Source organism: Eschrichtius robustus, chromosome X (genome assembly GCF_028021215.1).
Source record: "Eschrichtius robustus isolate mEscRob2 chromosome X, mEscRob2.pri, whole genome shotgun sequence".
Lineage (NCBI taxonomy): Eukaryota > Metazoa > Chordata > Mammalia > Artiodactyla > Eschrichtiidae > Eschrichtius > Eschrichtius robustus.
In genome coordinates, this window is record NC_090845.1 from 104458280 (window position 1) to 104483337 (window position 25058).

At 37.3% G+C, this 25058-nt stretch overlaps 1 protein-coding gene across 1 annotated transcript in view; it reads left to right on the forward strand.

The window, feature by feature from the left end:
• Positions 1-420: 420 nt before the first annotated feature.
• WDR44 (WD repeat domain 44) overlaps positions 421-25058 on the forward strand; it is an 81798-nt gene continuing 57160 nt past the window's right edge. The window contains exons 1-2 of the mRNA XM_068533586.1: positions 421-883; positions 24287-24320. Of these exons, the coding sequence (XP_068389687.1) occupies positions 807-883; positions 24287-24320 (111 nt within the window). The 5' untranslated portion in view covers positions 421-806. The remainder of the gene's footprint in view (positions 884-24286; positions 24321-25058) is intronic.

Consider the following 25058-nt stretch of genomic DNA (forward strand, 5'->3'; position numbering starts at 1 on the left):
TAAATTCAAACCACAATGCAAACTTTTCCCGACAGCATTTCCTTGTGAGAAAAAAAGCAGACCCCCAAATCACCCCTCTAAAAATGCCTCTTTGGAACTGCAGAGTTAGTGGGTAGGACACTCTGCCGGACCCCACCTACGTCGGGTGCGCTCCCACAAGGCCGGGTCACATCGCCGCTCCTGCGCGAGTTCTAGACTCCTCCCCTCAGGACGCTCAACCCCACCCTTCCCCGCTACTTCCGGCCCTCTCCGAACGCCCTCAACGCGCTTGCGCAGTTTTGATAGGCTTCTCGAGTACAAGAAATCTGAGCGCTGCTTCCCAGGAACCGCCCCCGCCTCCTCTTCGCCCCGCCCACGCCTTACTGGTCCCTCCTGAAATCTCGCGAGGGTCGGTGAGCGTCCGTATTTTGCGGGCAACTAGCTTTCCCAGCTGCTGTAATTGCAGCTGTGGGAGAAATTGGAGCTGCTGTCGTCGGCGCGCCCCCCCTCCCCCACTGAGGAGAGCCACCGCCTCTTCTCTCGCTCTCCTCATACACCTATCGCCGGGAGCGGCGGCAGCAACAGTCCCTGAACCCACCGGCGCCTCCTCAGGCGGCCGCACTGCTGGTCATTCCCTCAGTCCGGCAGCTACCGGCGGTCCCCTGCCACTGTCCGGCTCCTCACTTCAGATCGTCTGCTCCCTCCTCATCCTCCCCCGGGACCCACCTCCCCACGGCCTCGCCGGGGTGGAGGACGACGAGGAGGAGACGAGAGTCACCCTCCCTCCAGGCGGCGCCGGCTCCCTCACCCGCGGGTGTGTCCTATAAATGGCGTCGGAAAGCGACACCGAGGAATTCTTTGATGCCCCTGAAGATGTGCACCTAGGGGGCGGCTACCCTGTAGGGTAAGTAACCGGAGCCACGGCCCACAAGCCGGGCGTCCCTGTCCCCCGGCTTCCCCTGTGCCTTCCCCCGTGCCTTCCCCCTTACACCCCTCCCAGGGCCCGCTGTATCCGCCACCGCTGCTCCTCTCCGCCTCCCTCGGGCACTTAAGAGAGAGTCGGGGGAGGGCGATCGGCCACTTCGGGCAAACCCTCCTCTTTTCCCTGGTGAACGGCCCCAGGGGTTCCTTTCTCGTCTTGTCCAGCTTTCTGCGAGGTGGGACGGTTTACGAACCTGAGAGCCGGAGATTTGTATTTGTGGGGTTCAGAGCTTACTTTTGAAACATCCGTTTTAGCCTTGGGGGCCATAGTTTAAAGGAGCAGCAACAGGAGAAATTGCAGTGCCCAGGTTTTTTTTCTTTTGCCGCTAACTTACCTATTCGTTTCAGAGGTGGCTGTACCTCTCCCTATTTGCCTTCTTCGTTGCACAGAAAGAAAAGGAGCGGAGCGCGGGGTGGGGGGGAAGATTGGGTGTTTACTTAGGAAAGTCCTCTAGCTGATGTACTCTAGATCCACAGTGTTTTATTAAAATAGCACCTTGCCGTGAGGCAAAGGAAATCGAAGACAAGGTCCTTTGCCATTAGGGAGAATGCGGTCTTAAAAGGGTAGCCGGACATAAATGTGCACAACCGACTACAGAGATACAAACAAGTGCTGAGTAATCTGTGGTTAGAAGGAGAGCCACAGCTTTGTGCTCTTTATCTAATTCTGCAAGATGTTTTAGTGGTGATTAATACGGGAGATTCTGAGTAGGAAGTAGGGTAGTTGGAATGCTTCGCTTGCCTGGGACTTCTACTTACCCACTCCTCCACTTTTCAAAGTTGGAATATGTTTAAAGCGATTTCACCGAACTCTTCTACTGGGCTTGTGTGGAACTAGAGGCAGTGAAATACATTTTCATGCTATAAGAACTTGAAAATCGGTAAAATTTGTATGTTAATGTAAGTCACTAATATGGTTCCAGGAGTCAGCTGCCTTCAGTTTGCAAGCTTACCCGTGGAAGAAATATCTTAATACAAATAATGTTATCTGTACATTCTAGAAGTCGTTCTAAAACCTAATATGTATTATATATAATATATACCCCAAAAGTTACAGCAACAAAATCAGAGAGAAATTTCTACGTTGGTAGATCGCTGATGAGTGTTTCCACCAACCTTCAAATCACTGTTACGGGATTTGGGGGCTGCAATGGCCAGTCTTGAAATGGCATTGAATCTCCTTCAAGTTCAGTATATGAAACAAGTTCATAGCTAGATGTTAGAGGATAGAAAATTCACTTGCATTTCCAAGTACATTGGAGCCCCCTGAGATTAAATTTTGTCTTTGTGGTATTCCCTTTAAAGTAATGAACTGTCAATTCAGGTTAAATAAGAGACCTAATCCTTTAGTTGTTGTGTGTGTGTGTGTGTGTGTGTGTGTGTGTGTGTGTGTGGAGGGGGAAGGGAAATAACCGTCGACATATATGATTTAATCAATTTACAGCTATGTGAATATGGTTCCTTTTCAATGAATATAACAAATTTAACTTTGAAGGACAGCTACATCAGGACCTGTGTAAACTGCCTAGTAGTCCAGTACCTGGCACAGAGAAAGAACTGCAGTGTTCATTCCCTTCTCCTTCCTTTCTTGGAATTAGCAAATTTAACTTCACACAGTGCTTACTTTGGAGGAAGTATGCAGAACTTGGGGTTATTTAACGTATCCAAACCGAATGAGTCATTTTGATAGAATTGATAGAGTCACTTCTTCCCTCGTGGGATAATATAGTTTCTCAAGCACTTTGATCCTTTGGTATGCTAGGTGAAAAGTAAAAACATCTCTTGGGACCCAGCCTTCTGATTTTAACTCTAACCTGCCCATATATTGAGAGTGTTGAGCTCTGTGGATAAAACTACTGTTAGTCTGTGAATTTTACAGCTCCATCCTGCATTAGTGAGGGGATTTGGAAGAGAATTAGACTCATCTGGAGAATTGCATCTGAAAAGAACTAGCAGTACTGGGAGGACTGCACAAGGTTGGCATCATTAGCATTTCCTCTGTCCTTTGTGACAGTTTTTGTCATTTTGCATAAGGTACTGTGAGACTTGGCTGGGTAACTAACAACCTAGCAATGCAGTGAGAAATCTTGATTTGTGGAAACACGTGGTATCACTAGATATCTGGTCATTAGAAATATCCTCTCTCCCTTGAGATACACTTGGAGTAGCGCACACCATACAAACTCTAAGAGGTTAACGGACTGAGTTTGGGCACTTTAAGAAATGTTCCTTGCATTGCGCGTTCTAGAGTACACAGACCATTTCACCAAATTGTAGTAAACTGAGTAGACTGTTGAGAGTTATCTCATGTTTTGTTAATCAGCAGAATCCAGATAAACAATCCATTTCCTAAAATTGATTTGTTTCTTCTTTTCCCCCCGCCAGTGTGTGTTCAGCTTTGTTATTCTACTCTTTGAAAGCAAATTTAATAAATTAAAAATAAGCCCAGTTGTTTATAGAAAGGCTTGATTCGAATGCACCCTACTATAACACAGTGGCAGATCATCTCCACTTGTACAGCTTTGCAGTGTACATCAGTTATAATGCTTTATTTTGATTGGTGTTTTAAGTCAGGTTTCCTTATTCTTAACTCCGTTTTAATGAGGAACCTTAGGCTCAGAGAGATTAATGAATTGGCCTAGGAGACACAGCTTATAAGTGACAGCTGGGATTTGAAACCAGTTCTTCGGACTCCTACTCCAGTATTTTTTCTAGTACATCATAGCTGCCCCATACTGAGTGTGTGCTGTGTGTGTGTGTGTGTGTGCACGTGTGTGTGTGTGTTTATACAGGGTAACCTCCTCCAAGAGATGCTGGAGTAAAATGCTTTAGGACCGACTTGCTAAATTGAACTGATGCATATATTTAAAACTAGCAGCACAAACTTTTCAGTTCTCTTGGCTAGAAATTCCCACTTTCTCTTTCAAGAATGTGTATCTTGTTTTGTCAGATAGGAATGTTATAAGATCATAGCATGTTACAGTTGGAAGGGACGTCTAGTTAAACTCCTTCATGTAAAATGTTGTGAAAGCCAAAGCCTGGAAAAAGGCAAGTGACTTGTCCAAAGTGCCACAGCAAACTAATGGCAAAGTTAGGACTGTAATCCGATCAGTTTCACAGTCTAGAGTTCTTTTCTGCTATAGTGCTGTCTTTTGATAAAGCAGGAAAGGGAGGAGGAAGTTTGGTATGGTAGAAAAAAGCCCTGGACTATGAGTCATTTCATTTCCTCATCTTTAATTCGAGGAGAGTTTAACAGACTGGATGGTATTTGGTACATGATTCAAGACCCGTAGATTTGAAATTAAATATTTACTGGGTAAATTATATATGAAATGAATGTTCCTGCTAATTTGTGTGGATTATACATACACATACTAAAGGCTGGCACTGAGAACATGTTATAAAATTAAATGTGACATTTTGAGCATTCTTTATTTTTGTGTTGGCAACCAAAATATTTGTAAGGCCTTGGAAGGAAGGATAGAATGGTAACATTTTTAGAGTAGGAAGGGACAGGAGATTATTTAGCCCAGCCCTTCCGTTTAACTGAAAGAGAAACCTAGGCTCAGACAGGGGAAGTGACACATCGCTGATTAGTGGCAAACTCAGAACTAGAACCCAGGTCTCCTGATTCTTCATTTATACCGTGATGCCTTGTCTGCAGAAGGAGGGAAAGCGTTGCCAGGTATCCCTGCTGTAGGTTTCTGGCACTTACCCTGTTAGCGGGACTCCTAAGATGGCCAACTGCTATCTACCATGATTCTGTTTCTTTCATGCCTTGCTGTCAGAGAACATGGACTGTTCTAGGATCCTAACTTTTGTCCACTAATTTTCTCCAAGTCAGGATGAAAAACGGTGACAGAATAGCTAATCTAAGAACAGGGATGGTTATTTGTTTTGTTTTGTTAGTGTCAGTCACAGTATATTATTTTATTTATTTATTTATTTTAACATCTTTATTGGAGTATAATTGCTTTACAATGGTGTGTTAGTTTCTGCTTTATAACAAAGTGAATCAGCTATACATATACATATATCCCCATATCTCTTCCCTCTTGCGTCTCCCTCCCTCCCACCCTCCCTATCCCACCCCTCTAGGTGGTCACAAAGCACCGAGCTGATCTCCCTGGAGTCACAGTATATTATTTTAGATTGGAGTAATGACAAAATCTTGATTTTTAAGTTATGAGAACTGAGATCATACTGCCCCAAAGAATTGTTTGGTCTGAAAAATAAAAACTTGCATAGCTGCCTTTGTTGAAAACTCAGCTTCTCACTTAGGCATCAGAAACATTTCTCTCTGAATTGAAAATTGATACAAGTTTCAATTAAAAAGGTATTTGTGTGCTATGGGTTACTTAAGGACAGAGTCCTTAAAAATGGCTGTTCATGGGTTGGCATTTAAGCATAAATTGTATTTAATCATGGATTATATTTGATTGCTATTGGCTTTGTGGATGATAGAAATATATTTACATATGCTGTTTTATCACACCCATGTAGCATCATGTAGAAGTGGGGGAAAAACCTTCTGCATATTAATTAGTAAATTCAAGCTCTAAATTTAGTGGCCTCAAACTGTCAGTTTGGTGACCCATTGAGGTGGGACAGTCCAAACCAGTACTGCAATTTGGGGGCTCAATTTGAATCTGTACAAAATCCTGTAAACTGAAAACTTTATTCTGTTCTTATGATAACCTACTTCATAAAATAGGGTAGATAAAATTTGACCTTTAAAAATGTTAAAAACCTAGATAGTTTTAGGATGTTGACCATTCAGTGGTGATCCTACAGAACAAAAAATAACTTCTAATTGTTGATATTTGAGACTTGTGTAACCTTTACATTACATGACAATCCATGTGTTCTCTTTGGTTCATTGTTTTGATTTTGACAAAGTCAGGTGAATTTGCCGGCAAGCACCTTGAAGAGGCTGTTTGTTTCTTCCTCACACTCTGCCTGCAATTCTGGTAATTACTTCCTGGGGTATGGAGGAAAGGAGTGGTGGTGGTGGTGGTGGAGGAGGTGATGGACATGGAGTAGGTGGTGAAGGTAGCCCCAGCAGCCAAGATAGAGAGACCAGGTTCTAAGGCTGCTTCTGGGGCATGGGTAACTGAGACCAGACAAATCATACTATTTAGCATTGTTTTAGGTACATGCCTACACAGTGAATTAAACAACCCTTTCTGTAAGAGATTAATAGCCTATAAGAATTACCTCAAACAAAATTTAAAGTAATAAAAATTGTAGGTATTTAACCTGAATTGATAATTAACCTACATTTGTTTTCTACCCAGAGCTAAGCTAATTTCTACAAACTTTCACAAGGTTTATTCCGCCCTAGCTGTCAGATATTATTCTGCTAACAAGCTAAACCTTTAATTGGGTGCTTTCCTTACTCTTCGGAGCAGAACCTTATCTATTCTCTTATTTCAAACTGAGCAGTCTTTGTGTTAGTCTGTCATCTCATGATTCAAGATTGTGGAAAAAGCACATAAGACATAATGTGGGCCTCATACCTGATGGCAACCCCAATGTTTTTCCCCAGTCAGTATACAAATTTATCTTGGTTACTATAGCAACCAACCTATCAGTTATTCTTCTAGCTCTTTTGCCTTCTCAGATACTAGGATTACCATATAATCAGGTTCTGCTAAAGCTCTTCAGGTCTTAGCATTTTATTACCAGCCGCAGCTGTCTGGCAGTTTACAGCTTGGCATTCCATTAGTGTCAGTCGGTTTTAAGTCCACAAAACCTTTTTGTCTCCGAACATTTTAAACATACAGAGTTTAACAGGAACATGTTTAGATAACATTTTTCTCATACTAATTTTCTCAGTTCCATTGTTAGTCATTGTCTTGAAGATTGAATGCATTACATCACTGGCATCCAGTGGCCATCCATTTGTCATATCAGCTAGAATAAACTTCAAGATCAAGAGTGACCATTTAAGAAATATATGCAAATGTGAAGTGACTTAAAAGTACCTTGATTCATCAGCAACTACCAAATAAATAATCTGGCCTCTAACAAAAATGATTTCTGTAGGTTGTAGAAAGAATGTTTGGACCCTTCATTCTAATTTGAGATAACAGTTTAGAAATTTAATAGGAAAGGTTATCTTTCTTTTGCAGCCTTTGAATAAACGGGAAAAGAAAGGTAAAGACTGCATAGTTGTATGGGTCTTTATTATGTCCTATTTTTTTCTCTCTTAAAAACCTCAGAATTCAAACAACTAAAATAGTTTTAATTTATAAATATGTTTGTTTTGCTAAAAATAAGGATGTTGAAGAAATATTTAGGATATATAAACTGGTAGTTAGTGTTAATGTTTGTTTTTGGTGCTCGTGCTTGTTAATATTGTATGGTATAGTAATAACTTCTAAATATGCATAATTAATCTCTCAGTTTAACTGAGGTGGTTAATCTTTTAGTGATTTAGCCAATATTGGTATCCGTTCTGTACACAACTATAACATAAGTAATTGTTACAGCTACTGCTTTGGGCAGCACAGATCTAGAATGTTCTATCACCACAGGACATTCTCTTGGGGAGTGCTGCTGATGCCTCCTGGTGGGGGCGGCTGGAGAGATGCGTGTTGGGCTATGTTGGCTATCCTAGTCTAAAAGGCAGGCAAGAAGATATTGGAACCGCTCTCTGCATTTTATGCCATGTTTCCCCAGGAACTCAGTCTGTTTTGTTTTACCAAACCTCGAGCTGGAGCACATGGTTCGGGCAAGGATGGTTCTTACATATTTGTAAATTGATTTATAGAAGTCTTAAAAGACATAAAAAATGAAACCACGTTTGGTTAAGCATTTAAAAAATAATAAATATCAAAGTAGAATTCTCTTAAGATATTGTGTGTACTTTTCAAAAAGTGTTTGTCTTTCTGAATTAGAATATTATGTAGTAAGCTTGTAAGTTTGTGAAATGATTAAATTAAAATTTCCTGGCTTGAATTTTTATTTAAATCATATTCGAATGGTTTCATTTTAATGTTAGTTTATCCTATTCAGAACTCTGGTTACCAAATTCTGATGATGCCCCAAGGAGAACTTTATTTTCATTGCATAAATAGGCTTAAGAGCAGAAAAGGTTTTACTTTATCCACAGGATCCTAATCCTTAAAATTTTTAAAAAGAAGGGGGAGGGGAGGATAAAATTTTTTTCAAAAAGGGCCAAGGATGAAGCATAAAAGTTTTGGAAACTACTGACAGAAAACTTTAACAATGTTTTCCAGTAGGCAGCCTGTACAGAGCAAGCCATACTTGTTTAAAACCTACTTGACTACTCACTACTAATTGTAATAAACTATTCCAGTACAGACTCATTGAACCATGGGCATTCTTATGAACCACAGGTCAAGTTCTCTAGAGGACCAATAAATAGAATATAGAGCTGTATTCAAACCCACTTTCTCAGAAGCAGGCATCCTGGTTACTAAGTAGGCTCAAGAGAAGAGGTAGGAGTGTTCTTTCTGGCATTGCTCTCGAACTGGAAAGACTAGCCATGGATGAACTTAATATCCATAGTCCTCTTTTAAATTTGTTCCTGCAAGTCTTTATTTAAATTGGGAGACTGAGGAAATTATCTTTCTAGTTATTAGCAGTACTATTAACAATTTGTGTGGTTTTTAAAAAAATCATTATTTTAAAATATACCTATCTACCCAAATGGCAGGTGGTTTGAAGGTTTCCTCCCGACCCCAATTCCACCCCATTCACCCCCAGCTTTCTCCTTCCTAGCTTACCTCAAGGACATTAGTACAGAGATTCCCCAGCATAATAACTTGCTGTTCCTTACAACTGAGAAGGAACAGTGATGGATGAAATATAATGAATGGGTGGGTCTTTGGGAAGGAATAAGGGAAAGATTGGTTAAATTGGATATCGCGGATGCATTGGTAAGTGGGAGGTTAAATTGGATATAGCAGGATGCATTGGTAAGTGGGATTGGTTAGTGTCACAGGTGGGGTAGGTCACTGGATTAGCAGAAGATAGGTGAGCGGAATGAATAGGTAGTTTGATAAAACTAGTACCTTTGTGAGTGAAAGTGAGTGGGTTTGTCAATATTTTGCAATTGGTATTTTATCTTTATTGGATTGGCTTTAGAGATTAAGGCTAATGACTGAGATCAGTCTTTTTTCCTTTAAGTGAACTTTACTATGCCTATTTTTATCCCAGGTCATAGCTCCTGGTTGTTGACTTTTAACCTTTGCCTTACTTCCCAGCGTAGAGAGGAGATGTCTGCAGTTGATGTGTAGCAGCTACAAAAGGTTTAGGTGGCGATAGGATGCTCTACGGTGTTCCGCTTCTCTTCACAATTTCTTCTACTTTTGAACTTCCTGGTTCTCTCAAATCTTCACTCCCTTCCCCCATCCCTATACAGTTCCTGTAAGAGTGAAGGGAAGAAATGGAGGGGGCTGAGGCAAGGACAGTGGTTTGGATTTATGGGACCTTTATAACTTGGGGACATCCTGTACTCAGTAAATATTAACAGTGAAGCCTTGGGAGGTGTTGCCAGTTATCCTGCAATCTTATCAATTCCTTGTTACCAACTTTCTTTTTTCCAGGAATGAATGTATTCCCAAGAAAGAAATATTATAGTACTGCATGTTGTTAAACATGCAAAGAATGGTAATGCCATACTCTCAATTAATGTTGGGCATTCATTTTCAAAGTACTTTTATTTACATTATCTCTTCTGATTTATCCTGCAAGTCTGTAAGATAGGACAATTTTTGTGAGCTGCATAGGGCAGTTATTATGCTAATTTTGCAAATAAAAAAACAGCTCAGCATAAATGGGGGTCAGCCAGCAAAAGTGGAATTTCACTAATTTGTGGTAATTAGGTGATGGTTTTGAATGGAGACGTAAAACATTAGGTTCCTCCCACTTTACTTTTCTAAACTATAAACATTTTTCGATGTTATATTTTAAATGTGAATTATTAGAATGATGAGGCTGACTCTCCTGCCATTTGGGTATGTTGAAAACAACAAAAAGCAGTATTTTTTATGCTTTTCTTTTTAAGCTTTGACAGAATTGATTATGGTACGGTAGCTAGGTCAGAAAATGACCTTGCTACTGAAAGAGCTGGAATCCCAGACACTGCTAACTGCATTTCAAAGGGTATGTTCTTTGTTCCTGAGGGAAAACCCCTCAAGATGTGAGACACTGCTGATTTGGGCTTCTGTGCCTCATCAAAAAGTCTTGAGCACAGATTTTTTTTTTCTGTAATTGTTTTGTGGATTGTTGTCAGTTGTTTAGTTACGCCACATTTTTTTTCCTTTTTTTTTTTTTTTTTTTGCTGTATAACTCTGATTCATATTTTTGGCTACAAGCCACTAATTGGAAACACAATGTTTCTTTATTTTTTTTCCCTTCCCCTTCAAAGGTATTTTCTAGCAGTCACAATGAATGCATGTGGTAGTTTTTAATATTTTCCAGCTAATCAGACCTCTTTTGGCTATCAAATTAATGGGAAAAATACATTCCTAGTAGCTAATTAGAAAAATTACATTCTCAGTAATTACTATTTAAGATGTAAATAAGGATGAATAATCTCTTTAATAATAAACTTGGCCTACAGATTGTTTTATGTAGGTAAGCATTCTGGGTAATTTAAGATTTTTCTAGAATATTTATGAAGTTTTTAATACATGTTAAAGAATGCAGAAGTAGAAATTCAGATACATAAAGCATAGAAGTAGAATTTATAACCTAAAGTGCTTAATTACTGAAATATGTCCAATTTTCTATTATTCATGATATTGAGGGAGAACATGAATAATTAAATGTTACCAGTTACACCAAAACCTCAGTTCAGTCATTAGTTTACAACTTCCTTTCCCATCAAACCTTTTATCAGAGATAACAGTAATTTTTTTTCTGTAATTTAAAAAACCAAATAAATGGTTTAGTTTGAATTTTTGTTCCTCTGCCCATCTTTGGTGATAAGTAGTGAACTCAAAAGGAGAAAAGCAAAGAATCTCAGAGTCTGAATAATCAGTTCATTGATAATAGAATTGATTTATTTAAATTTTTTAAAAAGGGGAGTTGTGACAGGTTCTTCCTTGGTGGCGCAGTGGTTAAGAACCTACCTGCCTACGCATGGGACACGGGTTCAATCCCTGGTCGGGAAAGATCCCACATGCCGTGGAGCAGCTTAAGCCCGTGCACCACAACTACTGAGCCTGCACTCTAGAGCCCCTGAGTCACAACTACTGAAGCCGGCGCAGGCGTCACAACTACTGAAGCCAGCGCAGGCGCCACAACTACTGAGCCCACACGCTGCGACTGCTGAATCCTGCACGCTCTAGGGCCGTGTGCTGCAACTACTGAAGCCCGCGTGCCTAGAGCCCGTGCTCCACATCAAGAGAAGCCACCGCAATGAGAAGCCCGCGCACCACAACGAAGAGTAGCCCCCGCTCGCCACAACTAGAGAGAGTCCACAGGCAGCAACAAAGATCCAACGCAGCCAAAGATAAATAAATAAAATTTAAAAAAAAAAGATTAGTACACCATTGGATGTTTTAGGTAACTTACAAAATCATATTAGCACATTAACTTGATAAAGCTTCTGTAAAGTGGCCTGTAGCCCAGCATCTTGTTTACTTTTTAAAAAGTAAGTTACAAAGTGATTTAGCATAATTGCATTAGTATTGACTTTTCCAGACAGTCATAAATTTAGTTATCTGTTTCTGTTGCGATTTTACTAGAAATTATTTTAAATCATTAATAGATGTGACTTTCATCTAACCCACTTGGACAAATTGGGACATTGTGATATAGCTGCCCTACCCTGGAGTTATTGCTTGAATGTGGGTATTTATTGAATGGTTGTAAACGTGCAGGGTAGAATGTTTTTAGTTTAGAATTCTTGAGTAGGCCCAGGGAGCTGATATATTTTTCTGTTTATTTTGTCAATAAATAGATTATCAAGCTATTCTTTCAGGAATATGGCATAAAACTACATGAATTACATAAATCAGCTTTGAAAAATCAGCTTGTCATTTTAGACAAGATAAAGCTGCTTAAGTTCTACTTTAAATTTGTAATTTCTATATGACTAGAATTATATTTCATTATAAAGTTTCCTTTGATTTCATTATAGATCACTTAAAAATGTTGCCACAAAACCTATATTCAGAAAACATAGAGCCATTGTGCCAAATTTTCTCTCCATCTATTTCTATTAATATCAATGGTAAAATAGTCATTAGGTATTTTAGACATATTCTGCTTCTTGGCTTTCATAGTATTTAAAACCTAAAATGGTCTTTCAAAGGATAATAAAAGTAGTAATTCACATGTTGAGGATTCAGTTAATTCCCTATTAGATAACTGTCATAACTATATTCTCCATTTTTTGTTAATCTTGTTAATAAACCAGTATTGCCATGTATCAAGGGAAACCCCCTTCTATGGGGGGGTTTTATGCTTAGCATGTAATCTAGTAAAACTTGCCATAACAATGTAACTAATTAATAAATACATTCATTAATGATGTATACGCATCAGTATATACATTTTAATTCCAATGAACGATGCTGCATACCAAATTTTTAAAAATTATGCACTTGGAGCAAGATTTAAAAAATAAAACGGTATCTTATTCTCTAAATTTGAACTGTTCTTAGTTTTTCTTCAACCTGAGGTTTGGTTCTGTTTTTGATTTTTGCTTTGTTTTTGTTGTTTTCCTGCCTGGCCTAAGTGGGGGAAGAAATCTTCATGTCAGTGTTTTGTGAGCACCAGAACCTTTCTGATTACTAGTTTAGACTTAGCAGTTTTGTGTTGGTCTTAGTTTGCCATCAGATCTTCCTATTTCAGTTTGCTGGGCTTTAGAAATCAACACTCTTTAATTACCTGCTTATTTTAATGACTAGCTAAGGCCTTATCTGCGCTCGCCTCCTGTTCACTTCAAGGACCTTAGAATCCCAAACCTTTGTACAGGCAAGCTGTTCTTTGCTCTGCTTGATTCAGTTCGTTGATGTACTGCTTAAGCTTATCTTACTTTTATAGTTTCCTGATGGCAAAGGCAAAAAGAGGTGGATAAAAACAAAATCAAGCTATAGGACAATTCTCTGTTAAGCCCTTGGTAGTCACCTTCTATAAGAAAGATGATTGCCAAGCCACCAGCTTTATTCCAGCTGACTCACTCTATACTTCCTCCTTCCATGTCATTACTCTTTTTTACCTCCTTAGGAGTCTGTCAGGAATTTTGCAACCTGACAAGAGGCTTCTTCAGAGCCAACCACCTTTTTTTCCTCAGAACCTAAAATAAAAAGTGAGTCCTCTTACTGACAAAAAAAGAAGACCTTGTTAGTCCATTTTTCTGTGTGTTGCCCAATTGTTTTGGTATATTCTTTTCACCCAGTATAATGAGTAGTCTGGAAATGGAAATGTTAAATGTGAGATCACTGTTATATTTTGTGTAGTGGGTCTTTGAGTTCCTAGTTGTTTAGTTGACTATGAAGCAGGTGGCAAATGTAGGTTTAGTCTGCACATTCCTTCCGCCCTGTTCTCAGAAGGCTTACAGGTTGTGTTTGTTTGTTTGTTTGTTTTTCAGATAACCCTCAGGTAAGAGGTAAGAGAAACACCAAACCCAAAAGACAGAAGGATCTGTCTATAGCTAAAGGGTGAGAAACTAGAGGTAGGATGGCTTATGGGATCTGACTCTTTGAAACTGCAGAAATTCAGTGTTCTTTTTTAAAGTAGACTTAAGCACTGATTACCCTAAAGCCATAGTGCATGAGTGATGAAGATGGAAAAGGTGATTCAATGATTGCCTGGAGAGAAACCACTCGCTGAAGCTCTGAAAAACCAAGTTAGACTATTATAGTAGTCAGCCGTGTTTATACCTGATTTCAAAATGTGGGTTTTGCAGTAAGACAGGCAAGGGAATGCAACTGGCTTCTATTTGGGGAATCTAATCTGTACGGGTTCTTAATACACACTTGTATTGACTGCCATTCAAATTGAGGAGCCATTAGTGCTTCAGGTTGTGGGAGGATGTTGAGACAATTGAAAAGCAAGTTCTACCTCATATTGTAGAAAGCTCATCAGTTTTTTTGATTGAAAAAGAAATAACGTATCTGAAATATTTCTGATATCCCTTTTATAAAGTGAAGTGTCCTAAAATGACTTTGTAAATACAGTAACCGAATCCATTTTTAATGACAACATAATTTTAATTGATATTTATCCAGAAAGTTGGCTATTGATCTTTATTTGACCTATATAGGTTAACTTCATTTTTAACATGAAGACAAATGATATAAATATCTTTATAAATAATGGTTATAAGTCAGTTTACATATCTAGAGATTTATCAGTTTGTTACAGTAGCCATCTTGGTTTTGTTTTTTTAAGGGGTTCAATCTAAGCCAAAATAATGAAGCTGTTAATAGACCTTACTACTCTGTTTTACTGAGTGTTTTTGAAAAATGTACATAATAGCATATATACAGTATTTGCATTTGGGCATATCCACTGAATGCATTGTCTGGAAAAGCTTTGACTAAATTCACACATGTGCAATTTTTTTCCCCAGTCGGTGAATGCTGTTGAATACTTAGATTAATATTTATACAATGACATTGGCCATACAATTCCTCCCACTTTGTCCCTTTATCACACACGAACAGATCATAGAATTAGTTGTCCACCTAATTATTTTAGGGGTAGGGTAGAGTTGCCAGATAAAATACAGGACTCCCAGTTAAATCCCAATTTCAGATAAACATACTAAAAATAGATTTGTTGTTTATCTGAAATTGGAATTTAACTGAGCAGCCTATATTTATCATTGCTAAATCTGGCAACCCTAGGTGGGGGAGAAGCAAAAGGAGACTAGTAGATATGGGCACAGTTGTGAGACTTAAATACAACTGAGTATGCAGTGACAAGGGTCGCCTTTGCACTGACAGGAATACCGAGATTTTTGAGTGCAATGTTAATTTTAAGAGTCCAACTCTTTTTTTCTTTGTAAGTGCATTCCTGAAAACAAAGCTCAGAAATAACAAAACTTAACAATATATTGTTTAGAGATACATGGCATTTTAAAAATAAAGTAAGGGAACAATAAGTCAAATCTGGGCTAGTGGTTCCCTCTAAGGCAAAGGCAGCAGAATAGGGCAGACAGTAGCTGCCCTGGTCTTGATGCTGTTCTCATTCTCAGGTGACCTAGTGAGTCACAGTTCATTTTATTTGTTGTGCTTCATAATTACATGTCTATGCTACATTATACTCTTGCACATATCAAATATAGAATAACAGTTTAAAAGTTAAATTAAAACATAGGCTTCAGTAAGAATATTAGCCTATATGCAAAGTTTCACTGCTTGTACTTTCCAAAATAAATCCAAAATCCAAAAGGTAAAGAGGCATTCATTTCTCTCTTCTCTGGGTTAGCCATCCTTAGTTCTTTATATCATTCTACTCAGTTTCTGGAACATTCACCAAATTGGTTTCTGTCTTTTGGATATGTTCTGTTCTTTCAGTGTTTCTTTTAAAATGTGATATCCCAATGATACATGATATTCTAAAGCGTGCTGTTATCTATCAGCGGGAAGTAGCGTAGAATTTACCACTCCCCTTGCCCTGTACATAATAGTTCTGTTAATTCAGCCTAAGATCACAGTAGCTCTTTCAGTAGTCATATCACAGCCTTTACTCTGTCTGAGCAATCAACAAAAATACCTAAATGTTTTCACATGATTTGTTGTTAAGTCATATCTCCCCAATCATGCATTTTACATTTATCCCTATTACATTACATTCTGTTAAGATTTGGCCCATCCTTCTAATGTGTTGAAATATTTTTGGATACTGTCAGCCAGTATATTCCCTATCCCTCCAACTTTGTGCCAACTGTAAATTTGGTAGATATACCATCAGTTTCCTCATTCAAGACATTCGAATGTCAAGTGGGACAGAACATCAAGTAGGATAGAGTACAATAAAAATTATTTAATATTTCCTTATGGTTTTTCATTGATCCGTTAATCACACCTTGAGTAATGTTCAGCCAGTTACAAACCCACCTAAGTGTATTCTAGCCTACATCTCTTTGTTGTCTAAAAGGATATCATGAGAGAATTATAAAATTTAGTGCTTAAATCCAGATTTTTTGTGTGTGTACAGTATTCCCTTTATATTCTAGGCCAGTAACCCTATCAAAAAAGGAAATTAGGTTAATCTTGCATGTTTGGCTTTCTGTGAGTGCTTACTGACTCTTAAATGAGTATCTTTTCCCCACGCCTAGGGCCCTTAAACCATTTCACAATGTGTTTAAGAATTTTGCTTGACATTGACATCAAGTGAATCTGTTTATAGTTTGTAGCATCTACCTACTTTCCAGTGTTGACTACCAGAGTTTTCCTTAACATCCTCTTCCATCTCTCTGATTCTTCAGAGGTTTTAGAGATTGAACTCTATAAATTCTCAGAGTATGCTGGGATATAATTTGGGACAGGAGAACTGAAATCATTTACAGTAGCTAGGTACTTTTATCTCCTTGAATGCTCTGGGATTCAATTTCCTCATTCTATAATTTGTTTTTCCCTTTCTGGTAATCTTAATCAGTAATCAGTAATCTTAATTGGAAAAAAAAAGAATTGTTGCAGGCTTTTACTTTATATTATTCATCCACATATAGGCAGACTGCAGTTTCTTTTTGTTGTTCTGAATATAAATTAAAATAATGAAAAACTCTGTCTCTGGTATTTTTTTAAGTCCTCGCACATTTTTAGCACCTGTCTTTCTGATACTGTTCTTATAGGTTTTTATACTTTTCCTTGGATGTATGCCCATTCCATCCCTCCAATCTCTTCTGCATGTTCTCCTTTAAAATACTTCTTTTGACATGTCACCGTGGAGATGCAATCAACAAAATTCAGACAATGAGAAATTCTAAGGGATGAACAACCTAGTATCTTTGTTTAAGACTTTTTTTTAAGAGCAGTTTTAGGTTCACAGCAAAATTGAGAGGAAGGTACAGAGATTTCCCATATACCCCTTCCCCACACACATGTATAGCCTCCCCCATTATCAACGTCCCCCACCAGAGTGATACATTTGTTACAATTGATCAACCTACATTGACACATCCATAATCACCCAAAGTCCATAGTTTACCTTAGGGTTCACTTTTGGTGTTGTAGAGTCTATGGTTTTGGACAACTGCCTCATGGCATGTATCCATCATTATAGTATCATACACAATAGTTTCACTGCCCTAAAAATCCTCTTCAGAATGAACAGCCTAGTTCCTCAATACATGAACTGCAAGAAATAAAAAAAATGAAAGGAAACCTACTGATTGAAAGAGACATATCAACTGATTATAGCACATGGACCTTATTTGGATATTGATTGAAATGGACCAACTGTAAAAAAAAAAAAAATTGAGACAATCTGGGAAATATGAATGTTGACTGTGTATAATAGGGAATTGTTAAATTTGATAATAGTGTTGTGGTTATGTTTTAGATATGTACTGAAATTTTTATGGGTAAAAATGAAATAGTTCCTGAGATTTGCTTCAAAATAATCTGGCAGGGGAGTGGAGGGAGGGATACTGATATTGATCACTATTGACCATGGTCAACATGTTGTGCATGTGGGTTCATAATATTTTTCTCCCAATTTTGTACATGTTTGAAATAGCTATAATTAAAAGTTGGAAAAACTCCCCCAAAATATTTTTTATGGTCACATACATTGTTACTAGCAGATTCAGAACTAAAACTCAGGTCTCCTGATTCCAGCTCATGTTCTTTTACTATGTAGCTAAACTTAGAGCCCTTCTACTTCGAGATTGGTGTCGTGGTGCCCTTTCAGTCTTTGGGACCCCCTCCCCAGGCCTTCCCTGGGGAATTTGTGGCGGCATTCCTAGATAAGTAAGGCTTTAATAAATGGCCAGTTTCATTTGACCAGCTACCTACCCATGTGAAACCAGGAAAGAATATTAGACTTATTAGGGTAAATTGACAGGCTGCATGTGTTGTTAGAATCAGCAAAGAGACTTGGGTCCTAGGCCTAATTATTAGGCCCTTGATCTTCGCATAAGCTCTAGGAGATCAGGGCCCATGTCTGCTTTGTTCACTACTTTACACCCAGTGCCTAGCACTGTGCTGGTATGAGGTAAGCAGTAGGTAAATGTTGAATGAATGGATTAATTTAACCTTCTTTGGCCTTATTTTCCTCACATGTAAAATGACATAGTTGGTCTAAATGATTCTTACTTCCTTCAAACATGAAAAATATATATATTCTTCCCTTCCTACTGATTTTTTAAGAATCCTTTTAGGACTTTGTAAAGAATTAGCTGTAAATTTCTTTTTAACACTAGGTAACATCATTAGGTAGTATGCTCACTTCTAACACCTGTGACAGAAAACCCACAGTTATGCTGAATCAAAATCTCTTAAAAATAGCCTACTGCTATGCATCTTCTGTTGGATTGATTTTATTTCTATTAAGTAAATGAATACTGTTCTCAATATTACTAAATTAGAGAGTCAGGTTTAGCAAGTTCCAAAATCAAGCTAAGAGGGTTATTAATAAAATGTTGCATCGCTTGCATATTTTTACCTTTCACTGAAATTGTATTGAATGCAGTATTATTATGTCAGAGTTTATAAAGGATTTGACATTTTGCTTCCTACGGAAACTTACTGAGCAACTTTTGGATAAGTTGTAATAATTGTCATCAGATCCAAATCCCAGTGATTAGCACCTACCTTTGGAAGTAATGACCTTATTATTCTAATGAAATTTTACCTTAGGTGTCTGAAAGTTATCACTGGGTCAGGTCAGAGTTTATAAAAGAAAAAATAATTCCTATACTGCCCTGCAAAGTGACCAGAGCAATGTTTTGATGCCATGTAACATTTTAAAAATAATGAATGTTGTGTAGATACTAAAGCACATTGGTACTGAACACAAATACCCTAGATGCAAAAGGAAAACTACTATAATTAAAATGCTAAATGGACAGGGACCGGAGAAAGCTTCAGTCACACATTATTTTATACTCAAACATGAGGTTCGTTAGTATAAACTCAACATAGCGAGTGCATGAAAATAACTTTCTTACAGAAAACAGGATATAATGAATTAAAATATTCTATCTGTATAAGTTGCTGAAATACTAACCTTAAAATCGCTTTTATATTCAAAACCTGAGTGCAAGCCACACTAAAAATAAGTATTTGATCTATAAGCCATGTGGGTTTTTGTTTGTTTGTTTGTTTGTTTGTTTTTTAGTAGAATACCAATACTTGTTTAACTTAGACTTTATTTTGGAGCTGTTTCAGAAATTGTTTTTCATGTTTAAGTTTAATAATACCATTGATAGACATTGTCTTCAATTTCAGAAACTATGCTGCAAAATCAAAGATTTACTGCATTTTTAATTAGTATGAATATGTTGAAGGTTTTTTTTTTTTATGCTATTAGGTGATGAAGGAAGTTTCTCCCATCAAAGTTATATTTTTGTTCAGCTTTGTAAGAAGCACATTTCTTATTTCAGTGAAGCTTTGTTAATCATATTTAAATGTGTCAAAAATATTTGATTTAAAAATATCCTATAATAAAAACTTTTGAAATGAAAATTGAACTTTTGAAGTTCTCATTTTGGTTTGTAAAGGTTTTGTTAAAGTGAGATAAACTACCAATACTTAAATATATCTACCTGTTAACTTCAGTTTTGTTAAAGATCTCTCACTTGTGTGGGGTGTAATAAAAGTTATTTTATGTGCTTTTTATGGGAAAAATTTGGGCTTTTTATGGGAAAAATTACTGACTTTAACCTTTGAACAGGAGGAATCTAATATTTAGTATCTACAGAAAATTTTGAAAGAATATTTTTCTAGTAAACTAGATGTATCAGAGTATTACCGGACATTTCTGGATGTGTGTGTGTGCGCTGGATTATGTCCATGTTTCCTATAATATATCTCAAATTTAAGGGAAGTCAGAGGTATAAAATTTAGATCATTAATCATGGTATAAAAATTACATCTTCACTCCCAAACTAATGAAGGGTCTTAAAATAAACTTTCCTAAAATTAAAGAAACTCTGAAAACCCTTGCTTAAAGGTCTTGCAGCTAGTTGGTTGGGAAAGCCAAGAGTAGAACTTAATTTTCTTGACCTAGTCCCCTATTTCTCCTGTCCCCAAACTCCAACATGAATAGCTATTTTCTTTAGGCACATAATCACTCTGAAATAGTATAATGTTATTATCTCTACTTTGAAGTTAGAGACTGAGTTACGGAGAAGAGTTGAGTGGTTGTCTGGGGAGACCCTCAGAAGCTCTGGATTCTTCCTTTACCATATAATTCCATTTTTAAAGACCGGGTTTCCCAGCTCGATGCAGACTAGAAGCAAAAATTAGAAGGGAAGGGGGAAGAAAGCTTTTAAAGGCAGGCACATGGCCAACTGTAAGAAGTGACCACTTCTATTGAGGAGGGAGATGCAAAACTTTAAAACACAGACATTCCAAGCATAGTAGCCTAGGGTCCTGTAGTGTGAAGGCAAATAAATCCCCTGTACCTTAGGGTCCGTGGAGGGCATTACTGTATTAAAATATAGTGTAGTATTTGAGCATGATAATTACTCTGAGTCAGTAAGAAAGGGAAAATTGTATATCCTTTGTTTAAGAAGGTATTTTCAAGGGAAAGATTACTGAAACGGCAAGGCTTAGCCTATAATGTACTTATTTACAAGCTGCTTTTGAAATTTGAAATTCAAAAGTACTTAAAACACTTTCAGAAGTTTGGCACTCAAAGAGAAGCTTCATCTCTCTGGCAGTTTTTTTTTTTTTTTTTTTTTAATAAATTTATTTATTTATTTATTTTTGGCTGTGTTGGGTCTTCGTTTCTGTGCGAGGGCTTTCTCCAATTGCGGCAAGTGGGGGCCACTCTTCATTGCAGTGCGCGGGCCTCTCACTGTCGCGGCCTCTCCCGTTTTGGAGCACAAGCTCCAGACGCGCAGGCTCAGTAGTTGTGGCTCACGGGCTTAGTTGCTCCGCGGCATGTGGGATCTTCCCAGACCAGGGCTTGAACCCGTGTCCTCTGCATTGGCAGGCAGATTCTCAACCACTGCGCCACCAGGGAAGCCCTCTGGCAGTTTTATATATGGAACATTTCATTATTTTATTTCCTAGCAGTGCCAAATCAATTAGGCATTAATTGTAGTTGTTAAAGGCAGATCAGGATTCAAGCCTTTGACTTAATTAGTTTAGTACAACCCAAGAAGCAGCGCTAATTACCTTTACTTTGGTGTTCATTCATAGCACCGCATAGAATATTCTCATAACCGTCATCTTTTAAGACCTTACACAGAAAAGAGGCAATATTGCAATGTAGTTGAGAGAGTAGACCCTAGAGCCAGACTGCCTAGGGTCACATTCTGGCCCAGTTATTTACTAGCAGTGCAATTTAAATTACCTCATCTGACCCAAGCCTCAAGTTTTTTTGTTGTGTAAAATAGGGAAGGTAATATAACTACCTCATTGGAAAGTTGTGAGGACTAAAGAAGCAAAAGCAAGTCAAGTCTTAGCACATTTTTGGCACATGCTTATTAATAAATGATGGCCATTGTATAATTATTATTACAAGGCCCCTATTAAGAACGTTTCCTGTGGGAATACTAAATAATGATTTACTGTTTATTATGGTGAAATGAATTGTTGTTTTCTCATTTTGGCACATGATACAAGTCATTTTAGCCAACTTTGCAAATTATAAATATGCTTTCACTTTTTACTAGATGCTAATGTTCTATAAATGGATGAAAAAATGTATCACAAAAAATTCCAGTCTTACAGACTACCCTGTTAAAGACAATTTTAGGCTTAATCAGACTTGAGGAAGCTATGAAATGTTTTACTACCTACCAAGACCTTAACAACTTTGTAACATTTAAATTATGTTTTGAACATGAGTGGCTTTTGTTATTAGTTTTTTGTTTAATGACATCACAAAATGCAAGCAGGATCCCATTTTAATCACCAGCTCAGTATAATCTGGTGTTTTTCATGTTCCCTGTTGTTAAATAGCCTGGAGCTTTATGGGCTGTAGGGTATCTTTTCTGTATCCAGGAATTGGTCTCAGGCTTCCCACTACTGACAAAGTCCCTTGGAGAAACTTGGTGCACTCATTATTTGTGAGTTTCAATGGAGCAATTCAAAGCTGCTGAGGAAACTACAGCTTATTGTGTGTGCCCCATGTGCTCTCTCACTTAATCCTTATAGTAGTCCTATGAAGTGTAGATGTTTTTACCCCTTTTCCAAAGGAGGAGATTGAGGCTTGGATAAATTAAATGAATTGATCAAGATCACACACAGGGTAAATGGCAGAACCGGTATTCAAACAAGGTCTATCTGCACATGTTCTTTTCACTGCATTCCCTTGGCTCTCAAAAGGAAGTAATAAATTACTCTTTATAGTTTGTACACAGCTATATGTAAAGCCCCACCAGAACCAATCTGGACTATTTCCATGTGTGTCAACAGTTGGTCTATAACTTAGATCCTGTGAATAATCAGCTCTTTATGAAACCGGTTACATACAAGAGATAAATGTGGCGCCCTATTCTGTTTTTTGGACAGCTAAAAAACCTGATCAGATTTCTCAAAGTGGGAGTCATGGGGAAGGCAGATTTTCTTTTTCTTGCCTTCTCTACCTCATATGGGGCTTAAGTTTTTTGAAAAAAATCTTACTTCCTCTTGTCGCTACACCTCTGTGGCAGGTGATTTTTTTTTTTCTTGATTGACATTCAGAATATGTGCCACATGGAAATTTGAGCCTCTTCAAGGTTTTTTGTTTTTGTTTTTTAAATTTTTGTTATTGTTTTGATTGTACTTGTATTATTTTACACATCCTTTTTGTGAAATATTTATTCCTTTTTTTAAAATTGGAATAACCTTGGTCCTAATCACCTCCGGATAAACAGGATTTTGTTACAGAGCAGTATATGTTTGCCAGGGAAACCAAGTAATTGGGGATATAAAAATTTTCATTCCTGGAAATTGTCCTTTATTAACATGAAATTATATCGTCCAGGCACTGCAATTAAGTGGGCAGGCACTATTTTATACAGCTACCTTTTTTGTTTTTTAAACAAGCTTTTAAAAACCCCTAAACTGGGATTGTGTCTTAATCATCTTCCTATCTCTAGTCCCTGGTACATAGTAGATGTTCCATAAATGTTTGCTGAATAAAGGGGTTGATTTTCTGTTGAATGGCAAAAGTAATTTTTTTATCACACTGTTTTGATTAGAGGTCAAGGATTACTGAATTTGGCACATGAAGAGCATGGTAGTAGGACTCGATGCTTCTCTTGGTTCTGCCCCCAACTTCATTTGTGACTTTGGGGAAAGTCACTTAATCTCTCAGCACCTTGGTTTCTTTATCTGTAAAAAGAGGCTCTATGACTAGATGATCTTGAAGGCGCCTTTCAACACAAAGTTGTATCATCTGTGATCACTGCATTTAAAAAATTTAGGAATGGCATATGAATCATTTAAAAGCTTCTTACTGCATAACCCTGATAAGCGGCTGTAAGGGTATGTCTCTCCTTTGTGCTTTGAAGCAGATATCAAATTGTTCCTATTTGAAGAAAAATGTAAGGGGGGGTGTGAAAATAATTGGTGAAAAGTTACTTTTTAAAATTATTGTATCTAGAGCACTCTGTATTTCAGAGTTTTGCTCCAGTTTAAAAAAAAAAAAAGAGCTGCAAACAAAAATAGGTTATCTCTCTTTAAAAGTAACGTAAATGTCTAATGCACATGAAACTTTTCATCCATACTGTAAATCAAAGAAGCACAAATTAAGACAGCAATAAGATATATTTTGCCTATCAAATTTGTAAACATTTAAAAATAACACTCATTTTTGGCAAGGCTATTAAGAAACAGGGACTCAGAGCAATGGGAGTGTATTTAAATTGGTACAACTGTTCTGGAGAGCAATTTGAGAGTTTCTCAAAATGCTGAAAAGTGTGTATACTTTTGACCTGCAATTCCACTTCTAGAGAAATTTATTTTAAAGCAATTTATCATGGAAGAGTACAAAATTTTATTCACATTAATGCTAATTATAGTGTTATATATCTAGGAAGACAAAAGATACAAACTCAAATCTCTTGGTTGTAAGACTATGGGTCACTTTAATTTTCTTCTTTACTTTTTTATGGTTTCTATATCTTCTGTAAATGTTTTTTAAAATATGGGCTTGTCTTTAATGAGTGTGTAGAAGTATTTCCCTTCTCATTTCCACTATTCAACACTTTCTTGCTTTTATTTCTGAACAGGTCTCCAGGAAAGGTTGTGATTTCAACATTAAAGGTGAGTTGTGCTTTCTGAAAGTGATAAGTATATTTCTACAAATTGTATACACTTTTCATTCATTTTTCTCTTTTATGTAATTCTTCGTTTTCTGCTTTTGCTTGCTATTACTTATTTTTTGCTAAGTACTATTATCATTGTATCTTACTCTAGGTGTGATTAGGTACTTTAGAAATACCTAAATAAATATTGTACTGTAAGGAAGGGACTATAAGTATTTTTTAGATTTCTGCTAATTTTTATTTGGTTTATAATTTTTAGAATAAAAGAACACTATAAAATACTTGTATTTGTGTGTGTGTGTGTGTTTTTAATTGAAAAAGTAATACTTGCATGACAGAAATATGGAGTAACCAAAACACTTGTATACTTCTTATGGGCACATGTATTGGTATCATAATTATATATAAAAATCAATCTTAGCCTTATATTCAAGCAAAGAAGTTTGATATTGAGACATTATGCCAATGAGAACCATTTTAAATACAAGAATATCACCAAACAGAACTATTTACATCAAATAGAATATATACTATATGTGTATGTTTGTGTATGGTTGTGTTTGTGTGTACGTCAGTACATGTGTATGTATAATCTCAAACATGCTGTATTTTTTTTTCAGTTTCAGTGTCCCTACCTTCTGTTTATACACATTGGATATTGATCTGTTTGATAAATTGTGGTGTATTCATATGGAATATTCTGTAGCAGTGGCTATGAATGAATTAGTTATACACA